This window comes from Physcomitrium patens, chromosome 17 (genome assembly GCF_059467195.1).
Source record: "Physcomitrium patens ecotype Gransden chromosome 17, ASM5946719v1, whole genome shotgun sequence".
NCBI lineage: Eukaryota > Viridiplantae > Streptophyta > Bryopsida > Funariales > Funariaceae > Physcomitrium > Physcomitrium patens.
Genome location: NC_143426.1, coordinates 3228208 through 3246004, shown reverse-complemented (window position 1 = coordinate 3246004; position 17797 = coordinate 3228208). Strand labels below are relative to the sequence as shown.

Sequence of the window (17797 nt, the reverse complement as noted above, 5' to 3'; positions counted from 1 at the left end):
AAAGTGATATAATTACAAATAAGAGTAAGTGAAAAATTCTATTTAATAGCTTTCTATTTCAAAAAATAATTTTTAGCTAAGATTAATAATAAGATCTAAAAAAAATAACTTTTTATAATTATGGATTTATTTCAAGAATGGCATCATTATTTAGAAGGTACTTTGAGTCTAATGATTTTATATATGAATTACAAGAAACTTAAGTATTTCATATCAATGTGTATTTTGAATTGTTGCCAAGTACATTAAAGTATGTATTTATTAAGATTTGATTTCAAGATCACTTATCAATCAGAAAAACAATGAGGTTTGTTACATGAGCTTTCTACATATTCTTATCTTGTACCAAAAGAAGAACATATAACTTTTAATTAATAAAGAATAATTTTCTTGAAGCCAAAATATTTTCATCATCAAAAAAAAAAATCAACATTGATTGTTGATTCAACTTTTTTTAAGCTACTTCAATCATATATGCCTTTTGATCTTCTTATTCATAATATTAAGAATAATTCTTATAAGTTTCATGATATTTTTAAGTTCAAGTTTCAAAAATAATATACTCTATTTTGAGAAGCACTTATGTACTCTAAAAGATAAAACATAATTATGTATTATTCAAGCTTTTCATAACTTCCTAGAAACTAAATATTTTAGATACAACAAGACTTTGGAACTAATATCTAGAGATTTTTTGTGGCTTCAAATATCAAAAGTAATCAAAGACTTTGTGCAATCATATGATGTTGGTTCAAGATCAAAGACTCCTTGTCATAAGTTTTTTTGACTCTATATTTGTATTTGTAGATTAATTCTTCAAGATGGTATTTTTTATTTTAAATTCAAAATTTATTATAAATAAATAAATAGCAAAAAAATTCTTGGATAACTTTATTGCTATCATGGATTGTTAAGGAATATTTATATTAGATAGAAGAACTCAATTTGTATCAAGATTTTAGAGAATTTTTTTTAAAGATTTTAAAGATGGACATAAAACTATCTTCAACTTTCCATCTTTAAATTGATGGACAAATGGAGTGAGTAAATCAAGTTTTAGAGCAATATTTGAGGTATGCCATCATCAACCAACAAGATAATTAAATAATTTTTTTTTTTATTGGCAAAGTTTGTTTATAAAAATATGATACATTTTTCTATTCAACAAATACCTTTTTTTTTTACATTTCATTTGAAGAGGCATTTGATTTAAAATTTATTCTTATACAATCAACTACATTAACAAGTTACTATATGGAATTTATAAAGAGACTCATTGTTCATATTCTATGCTATATTATTAAGTCTTATAAAGTGATATTTTTATTTTATCTTATTGTATACACTTCAATTATATCACAAATAAGAAAAATTTTAACTTAATAGATATTTGATTTATAAGGATCTAATTTATATAAATATAATTCACAATTCAATGTCATATATTGAACTTTGTAATATAAGAAAAATCCTTAGTTTCTTGTTAAATTGTCTTTGATATAAAGTATTATATCAAAATTTATTATAATTTTTAAATGCCTAAGAAAATCAAATAAAAAGAAATACATAATATAAATGCAACAATTATAATTGTTCTATTGAAATATAAAGATGTAGAAAAAACTTATAATTTCATGAAATTGATATCAAATAAGTTGATTGACTATAATATCTTTATTAGTGGCCAAAACTTTTAGTAGGTCTTTAATTCATCTTATAGTAACTCTTTTTGTCAAACTTGTGTATTTGACTCTAGTAGCTTAACAACACTTAATATTACAAATAAAAAATGCTTGTGAAAATTATATCTTCTTGCATCTAGATAAATACAAGATGATAATTTTTCTAGTTTTATTGAATAAATATTTTATTTTGCACCAAGGACAAAAAATTCACGTCTAATTAATGAAATCTCTTTAGAATCAATCATATTTTTATTAATAACAGATAATTGGTAATTATAGGCTTATTAAATATGCTCTTTGACAACCATCAAAGGTTGTTTAACAAAACATCACAATATTTTTTGAAGAGATTCTAATATAAATAGATGCCCACCAAATGAATCACAAATTGACAACTACCAAGCAAGAAGAACAATTTTGTTCTTTCCTATGACAAAAATCTTACCTAAAGTTGAGAAATTGTTTGCTAATACTTCCTACTTCAAGCCATCAATGGTCTTAAATACAGTACCACTCACTTTCAAGGCAGAATGTCCATGAAGATGTTTGAAGGTGCATATTGATTTTATAAGGTGTCTAATATGTAAAAAAGATATTGTACCAAATCTACACAGTATGCTTTTTGGGCCCCAATTGCAAAAAAGAAAAAAAATAAAATAAAATAAAATAAAGAATATAGCTTATCATGTTGAAGGACAAATTTGCAATCGTACTAGAAAGTGGTAGATTTGATATTATCAAGAATATATGAGTATTTATGATCTTTTTCTTTTAATCAAATGCTAAAGCACTAAAAGAAGTATTATTAGTAGGATTTATATAGCATAAGAGAGTAGCAATTTACTAACAAAGAACCAAAATTAACATTCATTCTTATTATATTTTTTTTATTACTCTAATCAATAAATTTAATTTTATAAAAATATTAGAAATACCTCCAATCTAAAAGAACTTAAGACCAGGCTTTTATATTATTGCATAATGTAGTAAATAATCTGAGAAGGTGGATAGTATATTCTTGCATAAAATAGTAATTAATTCAAAAAGGTGGATTAGTAAATATGTACTAGTTTTTGAATGGAATCAATGAGACTTAGTTGTTTATATTATATTCTCATTTCAAAAATTGCAAGGTATATAATTACATTTAAGATATATATGCTTATAGACTAGCCAGGTCGAAAGAAATATCAAAATATTTAAAGGAGAGATTTTGAGTGATGGACATAACAAATCATATATACAAGCCTTATTGATTACGTAAAGATGCTATATTTTAAAAAATAATAAAGTAAAAAACTTTAAAATGTAATAATAAAAAACCATAAATAGAAGATACAAACCAGCATAGCAATTTATGGATAGAAAATAATACTTTAGAAAAATATAAGAAAGTAAAATTGAACACCAGTCTAAACTTCTAAATAGTGATTCAATACTTCTTACACCAAATATAGACCAGATAAATTGTACCAATATACTTTAGCTTTTCTACCTTTTAAGTTTGCCCTACAAGTAATAGGCTTATATGATTTTTCCCACTTTTTTTTAATTCAATGGCATGGGTCCACCCCCTCCATGTCAAAAAGAACTCTGTCAAATCATGTTCTTGTGGTTGCTTTAACCAAGCTCATCTGAGTGCACAGCTATGTTACCCTACATGAATTTAAGGATTGGAATTCCGCAAGGTAGGGTGCCTCTGATAACTCTGATTAACTTGTAAACAAATACAGCTACTTCCTCAGGTTTTCGGTGACTTGAAATTGAACAGATGTAACCATTCATCTGGGCACCATTGAATTTTATAAGATTGTGCGAAGTGATTGGCAGCCACCAGTGGCTTGAGCACCATCGTTCAAAGCACATTTGACGTTTGTGATGGTGATCGTAGAGAGAAATCTAGTATCACGAGGAACTTGGCTCCTAAAGAATTTAGAGAGATATTCATTGAGAGGGTGGAAACTGCTGAAAGTGTCTCTTTTCTTCATGGTCACGACTGTGGCAGTCCTGATTTGCTTCAGCCACGTGTATCTAAATGCGGGTGGTGAATTCATAGAGAATTATCTAACGGTGAACTCAACATCTTTCACTTTTTGGTCCAGATCCTACGACCCAACTGATTGTGGATTCGGTTCCGATTCTCCACGAGGGTGCGATGAGAATTTTTTTTCTCTTGACGTCATGGTCATGACCCACGACTGTTTAAGAATGGATGGTCTGTAAAGTGGCGGTGAACGCTTTGCAGGGTGATCTGAGGTCAAATTCTAGGAGTCCAGATCGACCCACGTGCAACGCGTTATTCGTGAGTTTTCAATGCATGGCCACTACTCATACAACTTGTAAGCTCTAACCGTCTCATTCTTTTTCACAAGTATAATTCGTCAACAGTGCAGACCTTACCTCAATTGATCAACATGTTCCATTAACATGCTGTGGAACCAGTGGTAGAAATATCGAATGTTTTTGGAGGGGTGATTGTTGCAGGCAGTCGTATCGAAATTTAAAGTCATCACCCAGTGGACAATCGATTGCCGTTTTGCCGATGCAAACTTCCTATCTCATCTGCTCCCTAGGTCCCACGCATTCGGTTGAACGATCGTGCAAGTGGTAATTGGTGTGTTTTCGTTTGGTCTGTACAAATCCTCTTGGCAGTGCTTCTCTAACGGAATTGAAACAATTTACATGTTGCCTTTGGGTTTCTCAATGGTTAGTGAGAGTGCGTAGATTTGCATCTCATTCAAGCATTTACGCCTTATTAGCTCACATGATCGTGAATTTTCCTTTCCATTGGTTGCTAGTGCTAGTGCACTTCCACTCCAGTAGCTCTAATTGGACTATTCTCGAGGTCTTTGTCAACTTCTAATACTAATCCACATCACACTCCTGTATATCATGTTGCAGCCTGTGACGAAACCCCAAAGTCACACTCCTCTTGGCACCGAAGCTGAATCAGAACGCCGGAGTTCATCAACGAGCACCTGAAAGTGATCATTTTTGAATATCCTACTTCGTCTGAACTGAAATCTTGCAAGCTACGCAGTGAATGGAAACAGCAGTACAAACCCCTGTCAGCGTGCCCATCGTCACACCGTCACTCACTCCCCACAGAGTGCAACGCGGCGATAGTCCTCTCAGCAGCCTGGGTCCAGAAGAAAACCTCCCTACTGTAGACGAGACTCAGCCATGCCTACCACGATTGGATGTCGATGCGGGGAGAAAGAAGGAAGACAATGCTGAAGAAGCAAATTTGGAAAATAGCCCACAACTGTCGAGCCCACATGAGAAGAAGGGCATGAGAGATAGGCTTCGAGGATTAGCGGACAAGTATGTGTCGTGCTTACACGCCATCGATGGCGGTACCGGGGACTTGCGAGGGTGCGGGGGTACTGGAAGTCCGACCGTGGTGCCTGCGCCGCAGCCTTTTGAAGCACCCTCCGTTGGCTAATCCTTCCGCAAATTTGTGAGATGGTCGCATCATGTCGACTACAGGCTGCAGAGTGTTCTGAGATTGTAGTTTGTTATAGTCTGTTAAGTGATGAGAATTCTAGACAGCAGATTTGATTAGGTAACCTCAACAAGGTGATTGTGGGTTCTGGAATAATTTGCAGAGTTCCTGACCATTTGCGCATGGATTGTGCGTGTATGGATACTTCAGTCTGCAGATTTCTTTTGTTTACTTGGTGAGTGTATATAACAATCACAATTGTAATCAATTTATCTACACAGAAGGGTTAATGGTGGGAACGACACTGACGTATGATTCTGATGAGTGCAGTCAGTTGACGGAGAAGCAGGAAAGTGTGGTGTCTCCTGCTGCAAATCCTTAAAACTGTGTAATGATTTTTTATTTACCCTGTACATGAGCAATTATCTGCAGAGAAAACAGTTCCTCTGGTCAGTTGAAAATGGTAGTAGTGCTTGAAGCGCACACCTGTCGAACTGGAATCGTAGTTTTCCTATAAACTTGTGCGACCAAGTAGGCCTGAAGTCTGTCATGTTCGCCAGGAACTCACGGATGCAGCGCCAGCGACGATCTTACATATACATAAGAAGGTTGTGTTTATATATATATATATATACAAATCTCTCCTAATATTCCTATTTAAAAAGAAAACTCAGTCACAGCGGCTGCCACAAGCTGGATACATTAATGTCAGATTTTATACCATGTTTGAACGCTGCGAAATATTTACACTCATCCACAATTGAAAGCGATCTCGGCATGGCAACGATAGCTCCGAAAACTCCGAAAGACACCAGTCTGCACTCAAGAGTGAGAAGGCAAAGGCGACGAAGCGAAGATAGCAACCGTTATTTAACTGAACAACAGCTGACGTAGTACATAGCTACCCAAACGACGTGTTGCAGGAATTCCTCTACCGTTTAGAACGGCATCCGGAGTTCGTCGAGATGTGAGCGTAGGCATTGCTTGCAGAGTTGAAGAGGTCCTTGCTAAGAAATCCTTGGTTAACACTGCTGGAGTTTATAATTTGATGTAAAGTACAACACAATCGGGTGGAGATGGATATAGTGAGGAAGTTTTCGGGCGCGGCCTCGCTACAAACTCAGTCATTGCCCTCTACAAGCTTTCATCAGGACACGGCTTCTATGCAAACGGAGTTCGAGGTTGAGGAGGAGCAGGTTCCGTTTGCTCATACACTCTACATTCTAATCTATTTGCGTGAGGTTGATCATCTTGCTTACTGCTGCAATTCGCTTCACTTCTTTTAATGGAGAATTAATCCAGATCGAGCTGCTTGAGCGCGTTGCTGCTTTAATTTCGTAACCTTCATTGATTTCATCAATTTGCTTCTTGTCGTCAGCTTCAGCAGCACGATTGAAGTTGATACTTTGGTATATTCTGAAGTAAATTTGAAATGGTGATAGTTACTGCATTGCGTCTATCAATTGAGGGCAATTCAATCTTTCCGAGATGCCTAACGTTCTATAATCGAATCAAGAAATTAGGGTTTTAGCTCGTGTAGGGTTAAGTGCAGGAGCAGAGCTTGACTACAGATATGTTTGCAACAGGTGCTGAATGGGTTGAAACTAATCTACTCGGACAAGATAAACGACGCTGAGGACTATTTCGACACACTCAGGGCGGGACACGCACGCTTCAGCCTACATTACGCTGAAGTTGCAATGTTTGTGGCGGTCATGTCGCATGACGATGACGACATTAACTTCGCCATCTCGCTGTTTCAGGCAGCCGAGGGATTCGCGTCCGAACAAGAAGTTAAGTAAGAAATCTTCATGAGTTCGCTATTTAATCAATTCGTTTGATTCCGAGTATTCATTGTTGACAGTTCCATTTTGAATTAACTTACATTGTTGCTAGATGGCGACTAACAAGCTTCTTCCAGAGAAACTGCAGACATCGCACTCACAGCAACATAAAGAAGGTGAACGAGACAGTGAGTAGCATGAAGAGCTGGGCGTTAGGCAAAGCGGTAGCAGTTCTTGAGAAATCAGGGTTCGAGAAAGCTGCTGCATTAAGTGACAAGCTGAAGTCTAAGGAGGAAAATCCAGACGTAAAGGATGCCATGTCGCGCGAGGAGACAAATGTTCAACATCGGCTTCGCAGGATGCGCTTGTGGTGCTTGTATATTCAAGCCGAATGCTTCCTCTTCATCGGCCTCTTGACTGTAAGTTAACACCTTCTACGCCGTAACTCACTGAAAGTAGATGTGAACAAAAGAAATTCGGTGTTATCAGAGCGTGAATCAAGCTCCTGCTCGATCGTAGGGTGTTCTACTATTACCGTAGCCTCAGTCTGCGTTGTTGTATGTCTCCTGTTGCATTGGTTTATCCTTCATACTTCCATCTTTTTTAGAAGACAAGAACCCAATTCCTTTGACCTCTTGGTTCCGCAGGGTTGAGAATGTAACTCATTCATCTACAAACCTTACTACAGTTGGGTAGACTACGGTGGTAGAATTATTGTAGTGCCGAGTTTGAATCTTGGTTTCTTCCATAGCAACTACATATGATAACCATATACGAAGGACTTAATGTGCACGTCTCTTTAAACATACTTCATCTTGTGTTGTTTGTTCCATACGTCCACAATGTCTACACCACGACGATTACTTACGATTATTTACGATTATTTACGATTTTTTGATCTTACTAATTGGTTGTTAGGATGTTTAATTTCTTGTGCTTTGTGCATTACATGGCTTACTTCAGTCAGTTTGGTTTGGGGTACATCAGACTTTGGCTGGCGGAGAGAGGTGGAGCTCTATGGTGAAGGTGGGGTACAACTTGAAAAGGGCGTGGCTCATTTACAAGCACAGCAAGAAGAAGCTCTTGCAGGTGCAGCGGGAATGGGTGACCATGGGCGGAACCCTGCAGGGTGAACTGAGTGGAAACCTCCGAGCTAACTACGACACCGACGATGATGAACAAAGCCCCGTAAGCCCCTGGGTACATCTCTATAATTGGTATTCATTTGGACTGACTGATATCCACCTCTTATTAATTCTTGTGTCATGGTACTCGAGGGGAACACTGATGTAGTTGTAATATGCAGAATTCAGGGTCTGCAGTTCCATCGACGCCCGACTCACAGTCTGACATGGATGAAGAAGGATGGCAAATAAGGCAGCCCCGACTTTCAGAGTCTGAAATGATTGAAATGGGTGAGAATCCTACGTATCTGTATCTCAATGAAATGCCGGATCAATTAGTAATTGATCCGCTTTGATCTCAAATACAGAAGAAAGAAGTGATCCTCTCATCTGAGGCTGACTTTGAGTGCCTTTTCTTGACAAGATAACATTACTTGGCATAAGGTTAATATTAGAAAATATGTATAAACTAGGATTTTTTTTCCAATTTTAGTGTAAATCTCAAATTGGATATGAATGGGTGACCTGAATTGCACTCTTTCTGATCTGGTTGTGGTAGGAGCCATTGCTGCCAGTGGCAACCTGCAGAAGCTGGAAGGGAACATCAAGGAAGACCAAGAACTAGCATCTCTAAGAATTGGAATTGAGTTTGGGATGGGGGCCTTCAACCTCATTGTGTCGCTGATTCCAGCCCAGTATCACAAGGCGCTAGAACTTCTGGGCATGCCTGGGGACAGAGCAAGGGCCATCATTCTTCTGAACAGTGTCTCTACGACGCACCATCCGAGAGCTCCACTTGCTGCGCTGATGCTGCTTCTTTGTAAGTCCCACTCATTCAGTGTGCATGCTAATCCCAAGGTTGCCAATCGCTCTATGTTTCCAACCATTGTTCGCTAATGACAAACATCTGTCAATGTGCTAGACCATACGGTCGTCATGGCATTTCTGCCTCCGATCAAAAATCACATGGAAATTGCCACTTCATTGCTCAACAATATGGAGCCCAATTGGAAAGGGGGTTGTATCATCCGCGTTGTGGAGTCTCGCTTGGCTCGTTACGAGGGTAACCTGCAGATGTCCAGTGACCTTCTCTCCAACCACACAGTTGATATGAATTTACGAGGATTCAACCTCAGGCTTCGAAATCTTATGCTGGAAGAGATGGGGTGGTGTCTTATGTTACAGGGTCACTATGAGAAGGCGGCTATGTGTTTTGACTCCCTCTTCAAGGTCATTCCTCCTAGCTTCCTTATGAGATTCTGTAAAACAGCGGCAATAAGTCTTTGATTAGAACCACGCCTTTTAATGGTATGTGTACCATTTCTTCACATTGACAGTTCATCTGTTTTAGACAGTTTCTGACTAACAATGCTATACTTTACGTGAATGCATATATTGCCATAACTCGATTATGCTAGAGAATTTTAGGTTGTGAGTTTGAGTTCTGGTCATTTCAAACCGCGGCCTTAAGCTTCGTACAAATTCACCTGAAGCAATGTAAATCAAGGTCTAAGTGTCCAAATTGAATAACATGTCAGTTACTGTGACGGCTTTAAAAAAAACATCAGTCTAATTGCAATAGTTTAGAAGCCCCCACATAGCCATTGCTACGCTGCAAGTATGATTCATTTTTCCCTAGAGTTATATAGAAGATAAAGCGATACTTGAAGCTGAGAGAGTACCATGGCGATCATTGGCTCTGCAGGAGACTGCTTGGTTCAAGCCTTTTTATTGCTGTCTGAGGTCAGCTTGTTTGTGGGAATCTAGTGAACCAGGCTCGAAGCAAGAAGGCGGTCGTCTGCTCGAGGACGTCACGACATTACTAAGTGCGAAGAAAGGAAAATTGTCATCTGTGGAACTCTTCGTCAGCCGTTTGTCTACCGACTACGTCACCCTTGGCTTGGTAAGGCTTATCTTCATTGCACTCCTCCGTTAGCGTGAACAGCAGGACTCACAGAAAAGATCATTTGAATTGAGTGGTGCATCCTATATTGCGTCATTCTGCAATTGGTGAGAACTCGTTAGAACCTAGTCAAGAGTTCGGGTTGAATCGGCCATTTCACATCTTGAATCATAATCGCATTTTGATGGGTTTTTCTATAGTCAATTCTTAAAAAATCACCGAATCCCAGGGTCACTCTGTCAAAGGATCTATTGATAAGGAAATGAGAGTTTGTTCATTAGGAAATCACATTAAGAAATGTCAATGGCCATACCCTTTTCAATACTCGACAAATTTTCCAGATGGATCAAAAATTGTGTTTGAGTAATGAGCCTGCAGAGTTTCAAATTATTGTATCTTAGATTTTTCTTTTTACTTGTATTTTGAAAATTTTATTACTTTCATTCACAGCACATGTGTAAAGATTTTAAAAATATAAATTCAGTAAGACCAATATGTGCATCTCACTTTAGAAATTGATAGGAATGGATATTTAAAGATGAAGCAAGAATTATGAGGTTTGGTGAGGTACTAATCCAACACCAATGCTCCACCTATCTAAAACGGAACCCACAACTCCATATACGGTGACCCTGGGTTTACATGCTGATGGTCTTCTGAAAAACTAAAGTACCAAACACTGTCCGATTATGTGATTTTCATTTCTGTTGGTCTTTGGCAAGCTTCATCAACTGCTGAGCATTGAAGATCGTGCATGCCCAACCTTGTACTTAACCGACCACTACAAAAGAATCAATCATAAAATGGAAGAAGGTTCATTGGCTTGTGTTGTTTTTCGAATGCAGGTTCCACTGCATCCTGCCTTGGAATTAATCGCTGTTTATAATGGCTTCCACCAAATGAGTCAATTACGACTCAAGGAACTAGCGGCGCAGCTTGATGCAGAGCTACGTCTGCACAGTAACAGAACCTTAATATTGAATTTCATGCCTCAAGAGAAGGTACTAATTTCACTAATTCTTGTTAACATATTACATTTCTCATTCAATTCACTAATTTTTGTGAATCGTACTGTAAAATCGGTCGATTTTGTTTGCTTTTAACTCCTAGCAACATTCAACTTGAATTATTGTCAAAATTAGCCTTCTTTTATTGCTTGCATCGCTGTAGCAATCAACCATACAGGCAAAATTTGTGGAGTCCATCCCCCAAAGTCAAGAGTTAGTACCCACACAGTTGTATGGAAAAAATATTATGAAGATAATATCAAGCGTTAGTACAGTAAATTCAGCGGCGCAGGCGTCGAGCAGCAGAAAAGCACCTGTGGAACACAACTGGGTTGAAGAAAGCATGATAACTTGCAGGTTCGTCTTTGGAAGTTCTTCCTGTCTGAGCAACTTTCTGCATGGAGTTGTTAGCAAATGATACTTTATTTGAATATTTTTCAAATTATAATTTAATTTTCGAGTGTGTGTGCCTTATTCACAACCACGAAACAAGTAGCATCTGAAACACGGAGAATTTCCTGTGGAATCATATTACGTTCAGCGGTAGTGTCGTCATGCCAACTGCTAAAGTCAAAAGCAGTTCTGAGATTACTGAAGACAATCCCAGCTATATGTTCTTTGTTTCGCAACTAGCAAAACTCTGAAGCAACTTTAATCACGACCATCTGCAGTATTTATAGGATTTCTTTCTTAAACATCATTATTTGTTGCTAGACTTTTTAGGCAATTGTGACCCACCCTTCATGTCGAATCAGGTACCTGCTAGCACTTTGCTTGATAAATCTCAGGTCCCTAAAACCTGCTGAGGACCACCTACGTAAAGTGGTGGCTGCCACGGACATAATTGCTGGATCAAAAATTACTTTGTCAACAGTTCTTGGGTAAGAAAATCACATCTACTACAAAGATTTTCAATTTCGATTACATGAATCAATAATGATGTAATCAATTCGTCGTCACAATGCGCAGTGCCAGCATTGCACTATTATCTTGCCTCAGGGGTGTCAAAGAATGGGCCTCCATTTTTATTAGATTTCATATTCACTTCTCTAATCATTTGCATTTCGTCATCAATTCTCTGAAACATGATAATTTTCGGAGCTTGAATTTACAAGAATTAACTTAAGCCTTGGAAACCCGTGAACCGGATTCTCTGGTGGATTTCGTGGGATTGGACTTTCAGCAGTTGGAAGCCTTTACTCACTCCCTCACTTAACTCACCGGCTAAAATCAACAGTTTTCAAACTAGGAAATTCACTCTGCAACCCACCGTTGATGCGGTGCAAATTAAGTGAAGTCCTGTTTGTGGCAGAAACATTGCTCCCTACGCTTGCTACGAGCTGGGGTCGATGCTGTTGGACAGAGACACATCTGGTGATGGATTGAGCTTGTTGGAGAAGAGCACGTCCTTCCCGTTTCACGACTTCCAGACACGGCTTAAATTCGTGGTGGGAGAGCGGCTCAAAAGGTTTCACTAATGCAAGACTCTGGAGAGTTCATTACATGCACTTCTACAGAGATCCTACAGATCTTCGTGGGCAGAAGAACAGCTATGCAACTCAGGCAGGGTCGCTAGTGACAAAAGTAGAATGAAAGTTAGCCATGATGGCAACACAGAGTTCCGTGGTGTGGAATCGAAGGCAGCCGTCGCCGTCAATTCCCAATCTTAGCTTGAATTTTTTTCTTGAATTTACAATGTGAAGCTTACAAATCGAAACTCTAATTCTTCAGATCAATAATTAGTCACGAGCTCGCTTGGGAATTTTAGTTGACTTCCCTGCGATTCGCACTCATACCTCGAACCAAAACGTTGATTGACGTCTACCTTACATTCGCCTAGTCCACGCTTGCCTTCTTGCGTTGGAGATTCGATCCTATCCATTGTAAAGTAATTCCCTGTGCTTAGTCGTCTCAACCAGCGAACTTCCTTCTGAACACGCATCCAGCCGAAGAAACAAGCTAACCGCTGAAATCACCCAAAATTAAGCATTCCATGATTGAGACCATTCACGCCGTTTAGTCCATATTGTCTGGCCATTGATGATAGTGTGTTGAGATCGCTACATTAATCGACGTCTGTTGTTGATATACAGCGAGGAATTTGATTTACACTTGCCGACCTTGAATCTCTGCCGGTCATTGCCATCTTGACGCTGCATTCGCACATGCAACAGAGTAGAGACAGCTTAAACTGATGGAACTTTTCAACAGTTCTGATGTATCAATAATGCGTCTCCTGGTGGCGTCTAAGCCGCTGCCATTTCATGACGAATGTTCTTGCCTGAGCGGCTGATTAGTTGCCGCTCTTGTACCGCCTTGCTCTTTTGACAAATTGCTGCTTTCAGGCACGCCAGGATTCGTAGTGCGTCTTTTGTTCGGCCTGCTGTGCCTCAATGCCGTTTCCCAAAACCCAGGCCGCCGGTGCAAGGAGCTCCCACCATACTGCCGGTTCTTCGCTGCCTCCTCTGCAGCCGCGTTTTGGGGACTTTGTCGGTGAATCCCACTGCTAACAGCAGACTGCCCTTCTCGATGGTACTCGGCCCATGCTGCTGCCTGCCTTCTCGCTAACTCTTGCATTCGTTGCATCTCAGCCAACATAGTCGCCATGTGCATCAACTCCAAGTGACTCGGCTCAAACACTTCCGGCATCAACAGACCGCTGGCAAGAATACTGGCATCAGGAAAGGTCGACGTAAGCATATCCTGTTGGTTTTGTTGCATGATTGCTAGTTGCAATAAGCTCGAGAATTGCGTGGGATAGAAGGAAAGCAAATCCGCAAATTGCTCCTCAAAACCACCAAATCCAGATGTGACTGGATGTGCTAGCATGCTCGCCAGAGCTGCCATCATTGGGGGACTGCCAGGGTGTTGGTAACGCTCTGATTCACCTTCGGAGCCCGTGAGAGTTGAAGATGGAGGTGTCCCGGGGTGGAAGTGAGGAACACTGCTGCTTTGAGGAACAGTGGTTGTCCTCTTGCGACAGCTGCCACCAGGAGGGACGTTGCGGAGAGTGCCCCCGACGGTCCAGTAGCGCTGGCAGTCATGGCAGTAGTGGCGAGGCTGACTGGTGCTGTAGTTGTTGTAGTAGCAAAATTTCGTGTTCATGGACTGACAGCGGGGGCAGGGGAGGTCCTTTACGGGGTTGCCGTCCGGACCTATGCTGCCCTTGCTTCCCTGCGAGTGGGATCCTTCCTCTTCATCATGGGAGTGGGAACCAGAGTTCGCTGCCAGATGTGCATGGATCTCCTCGTTCTCGGTTTCTTGAAACTCAGACAGATGTGAAATTGGCAATTGCATGGTTGGTCGTCTTCCTACACAATCTGTCAACTTCAACTTCGACTTCACCAGCTGTTCTGGCTAATCACGATTTTCAGCGAAAGAGCAATAGTGATCGAAGGCTTCAGAGGAAGCGGATGTCCTGCTCTCTCGTGCCAACCACTCTGCCGACTACTGCCAAAAACACTTCAATTTCCGAACGATATCTTGTCCTCACTTCGGTTCCTAAATCACCTCCAAGAGCATTTCTAATCTCTCTAGTTCGACTTCCTGCAGGTAGATATCCTTCCAAAGCAAGTTCTGACCACTCAGATTGCCCGAATTCATCAACCTGGCACAATCTCAAACACAATAGCTTCGTTGGAGCACAGTATCGATCAGAGCGTGGTGTCAGCACCTGTGTCCTTTACAGTCTCGATCGGAAGCGAGGATGAAGCGCCGATCTCAAGTTGGATTCCTAGTGTCAATGCAAATACACAGCGCACAGCGTTCAGGCAAACCCGGTCTGCGCTCAAACCCCCCCTGCAACGACCAGCACCCCCCTCTTAAATGCCCAGTTCGGTTGTGACTTTTGTCAGCATCAGGCTCCCCTTTCGCCCTTCCTTCATCCTTCGCGACCTGTTCGTTATCTTCTTTCTGGTTTCTTTTTTCTATTTTTTCTTTTTGAGTTTTCATTTTATTTTGAAAAGAACGGAAACAACGAGGAGGAAGAAGGTGGGGAGGGAGGGGCGAAGGGGAATTGCGGGGCTGGAGCCCTGTCAGAGTGCGGCAAAGCAGGCACACACGGACATGAACGCGCAACCGGGTTGACAAATGGGCACCGCGCGTGCTCGGCGCAGCGGTTAAGGAGATGGCAAAACCGGGATTCTGCAGACTTACTTACTTTGCAAGGCGGGGGACCGAGGAGGACCGGGATTCTGTTCTCCGTGACGACGCCTATTCTATCGGGGCACCACCAGCACTATCAACACCAACAGTAGAATCAACGACCACAACGACGACGACGATGCACTCACACCCACTCACTCACGCAGGAGCAGTAGTAGCAGCAGTAGTAGGACTCAACCCCCCCCCCCTTTTCCAGCCATTCCTCGTCCTCCTGGTTGGTGTGTTGCATCCATCCATTTCTCACGGCGTCCTTCCTTCCTTCCTTGGCGCACATATACACACATGGACATGGGTACCAACCGACACCACAGCTATGAAAAAATAAATAGATAATTTTTGTAAAGAAATTTCGAGATATGGAATTCAATGAATATGGTATTTGATACCAAATATGATATAATTACATAAAATACAAACAGTTGACTTTATTATCTATAAATGTGAAAGGTATTTAATTAATTACTTTTGGTTTTTAAGATTTTTTTTCAAAGATTTTGTACTAAATTATAAAATACTTAGTATTAACATGATGTGTTAAAAATATATTCAATTGAAATCACATAAAAATAGAACCATAAAATAAAATAAACAACAACAACAACAACAACCTCAAATATAAATGCTTATGTTTTATTTGAGCTCTTTATTGAATTATGCAACCTAAATTTATTATATAAAACACATAAAGGGATATAAATCAATGAGATAATCCAAAGAGACAAATTAACCTTCTGATTGGTTGTCCTAATAAGCTTGTCATACATAAATCCTATGCAAAATGACCTGAAATAGTTGTTGTTGGAGGGGGGGTCCTTTCATAAAGTACACAATGATGAAGCTTTTTTCCATTGTCTCTCTTGTTGATTATGTTGTTTACAATGTGTTTATTAATTATGGCATCTCCCTTGTTACAACTTCAATTTGCACTTACACTATGAGCTCTCTGTAGCTTTCTGACTTGCACTTTGTTGATTTTCAAGCAACAACCACCTCTACATAGATCTCTATATAAAACACATGTTTGAAGGACTTAGCACAATTTTTGCTTTCTAATAATTAAATTTTAGAAGTAGTTCCTTGAACAAAATTAACTCATTTTTTATATATTTTTTGTGACAATGGCACAAGTTCAACTAGTATCCATTTAAAAGACAATTAAGTTTTCAATGATATAGAAATCAATTAAAAAAAAAAACAATAGTATTTCTTAAAACAAACTCCTAACTACTTTATTTACTAAATTGAACTTGTTTATGTCAATGATTGTCAAACCATAAAAGTATTTTTCATTAATAAAAAAATTTAAAAAATAATTACTATAATAATAGAAGATTCAATCACCAATACATATATATATATATATATATATATATATCTGTTATTAGTTCTTATTTTAAAACATTTTGATTCTTTCTATATAGACTAATAGCCTTAATAAAAATTGGCTTTATAAATTAGAACATAAGAAACAAAAACACCATTTTTACAGTCAATTAATAAAACATAGTTGTCACATGATGTTACAAGCATGCTTTAAACTTCAAATATTTATGTGGCTTAGTTTGCAAATTTTTTCATAGGAAACATTAACTCTCTCTACAATTAATCTGTATCCAAAATCAATTCAGCTTTTCTTTCTTTTTTGTTGTTGTGTGTTTGATTTTTTATTAGTGTTATTATGTACAACCACATTTCATTAAATTTTGTATCATTCTACACAATGAGTTTCTCTAGCACATCAAACTGATATTCATCCACAATATGCCATGTTAATCAAGGATGAAAATGTATTCCACACATAAAGATGTTTAAGAATCATGTGCATATAACAGATTGGCAATGAGTTATAACTGAGATTTGTAAAGGTTTAACATAAATTGTACTCTTGCTGTTGTTGTTAAGTTCACCAGTATTTGTTGTTATTGAATTTAATTATATTATAATTTTATAGACTAGACAATAAATCTTGGACAGTAGATTTTTTTCTTGAATACTTTCCATTTATTCTAGAGGGATGTATCTCAAAGGTACAGATTCAAATGCATCCACAAAACAAAATTCTGATAAGACTGGTTTCCAACTTCTTTGTTTCTTTTCTTCTTTTTTCCTTCCGGTTCATAAATATTTTCACATATGTATATTTTAAAAACATTCCGACTGGAATAAGGCATTAGAAAGTGCACCACAATTTTGGAAATTTTTCAATAATTATCCAAGACGTTTTTCTGGGGAAATTCCTACCATAATATATATATATATATATATATATATATATATGAACTCTTTCAAGTTTCATAAAATATATGGATAGATGAAAAATACTCATCAAATAAAATTTTCTCCAAGTGAGCATTATGTATTATTGATCTTTCTTCAAATTCTTTTTTCATTTTTATCATATATTTATTTATTGAGTTTGATCCTGCATTAGTGGTTGACTACCCCTGAATGCAGGCCAAGGGTGAGAAAGGATAAGCCTACTTCAATGTCAACCTCTGACATGGCACTGACATGGAGCTAACTCTCATGCCCCTGGAGGTTTAAAAAGTTATGACAATGAAGTAAAAAATCATATAAAATTCAAAGAAAGATAAATATATTAATCAATGATCTTTTTAAAATAGAAAATAAAATCAATACCAAAAGTTCCATGTCATAAAGTCAAACTTGACTCTCATAACACAA

At 38.4% G+C, this 17797-nt stretch overlaps 2 protein-coding genes and 1 long non-coding RNA gene across 8 annotated transcripts; 1 reads left to right on the top strand and 2 right to left on the bottom strand.

Annotated features, from left to right (window-relative positions):
• Positions 1-5496: 5496 nt before the first annotated feature.
• On the bottom strand, positions 5497-5986 carry LOC141046443 (uncharacterized). The gene is made up of 2 exons (XR_016498112.1): positions 5852-5986; positions 5497-5556 (listed from the first exon to the last, which is right to left on the bottom strand). It is a non-coding gene; the product is annotated as an uncharacterized LOC141046443 (long non-coding RNA).
• A 90-nt stretch (positions 5987-6076) lies between these two features.
• LOC112294637 (uncharacterized) lies at positions 6077-12741 on the top strand. 6 transcript variants are annotated; one of them, XM_090244062.1, is made up of 12 exons: positions 6077-6326; positions 6717-6923; positions 7052-7333; positions 7902-8102; positions 8221-8329; positions 8598-8858; positions 8961-9268; positions 9744-9941; positions 10787-10942; positions 11112-11305; positions 11704-11829; positions 12261-12741. In XM_090244062.1, exons 1-12 carry the CDS (start codon positions 6207-6209, stop codon positions 12424-12426), a joined length of 2328 nt encoding a protein of 775 aa, XP_090100188.1. In that variant the 5' UTR covers positions 6077-6206; the 3' UTR covers positions 12427-12741. The 6 variants fall into 6 exon arrangements, 5 of the variants coding, with proteins under 5 accessions (XP_090100188.1, XP_090100189.1, XP_090100187.1 ...); XM_090244063.1 differs by having other exon boundaries at positions 7878-8102; positions 11241-11305; XM_090244061.1 differs by having other exon boundaries at positions 7878-8102; positions 11127-11305.
• On the bottom strand, positions 12615-14245 carry LOC112294638 (uncharacterized). The gene has a single exon (XM_024545323.3). The coding sequence runs from the start codon at positions 14243-14245 to the stop codon at positions 13211-13213; it is 1035 nt and encodes a 344-aa protein (XP_024401091.1). The 3' UTR covers positions 12615-13210.
• Between the last annotated feature and the right edge of the window lie 3552 nt (positions 14246-17797).

Coding starts and splice junctions, on each gene's coding strand:
- LOC112294637 (XM_073540379.2), top strand. CDS start 6,207: ATGGATATAGTGAGGAAGTTTTCGGGCGCGGCCTCGCTACAAACTCAG. Junction 6,924..7,051: donor GATTCGCGTCCGAACAAGAA/GTTAAGTAAGAA, acceptor AGCTTCTTCCAG/AGAAACTGCAGACATCGCAC. Junction 8,103..8,220: donor ACGATGATGAACAAAGCCCC/GTAAGCCCCTGG, acceptor TGTAATATGCAG/AATTCAGGGTCTGCAGTTCC.
- LOC112294638 (XM_024545323.3), bottom strand. CDS start 14,245: ATGCAATTGCCAATTTCACATCTGTCTGAGTTTCAAGAAACCGAGAAC.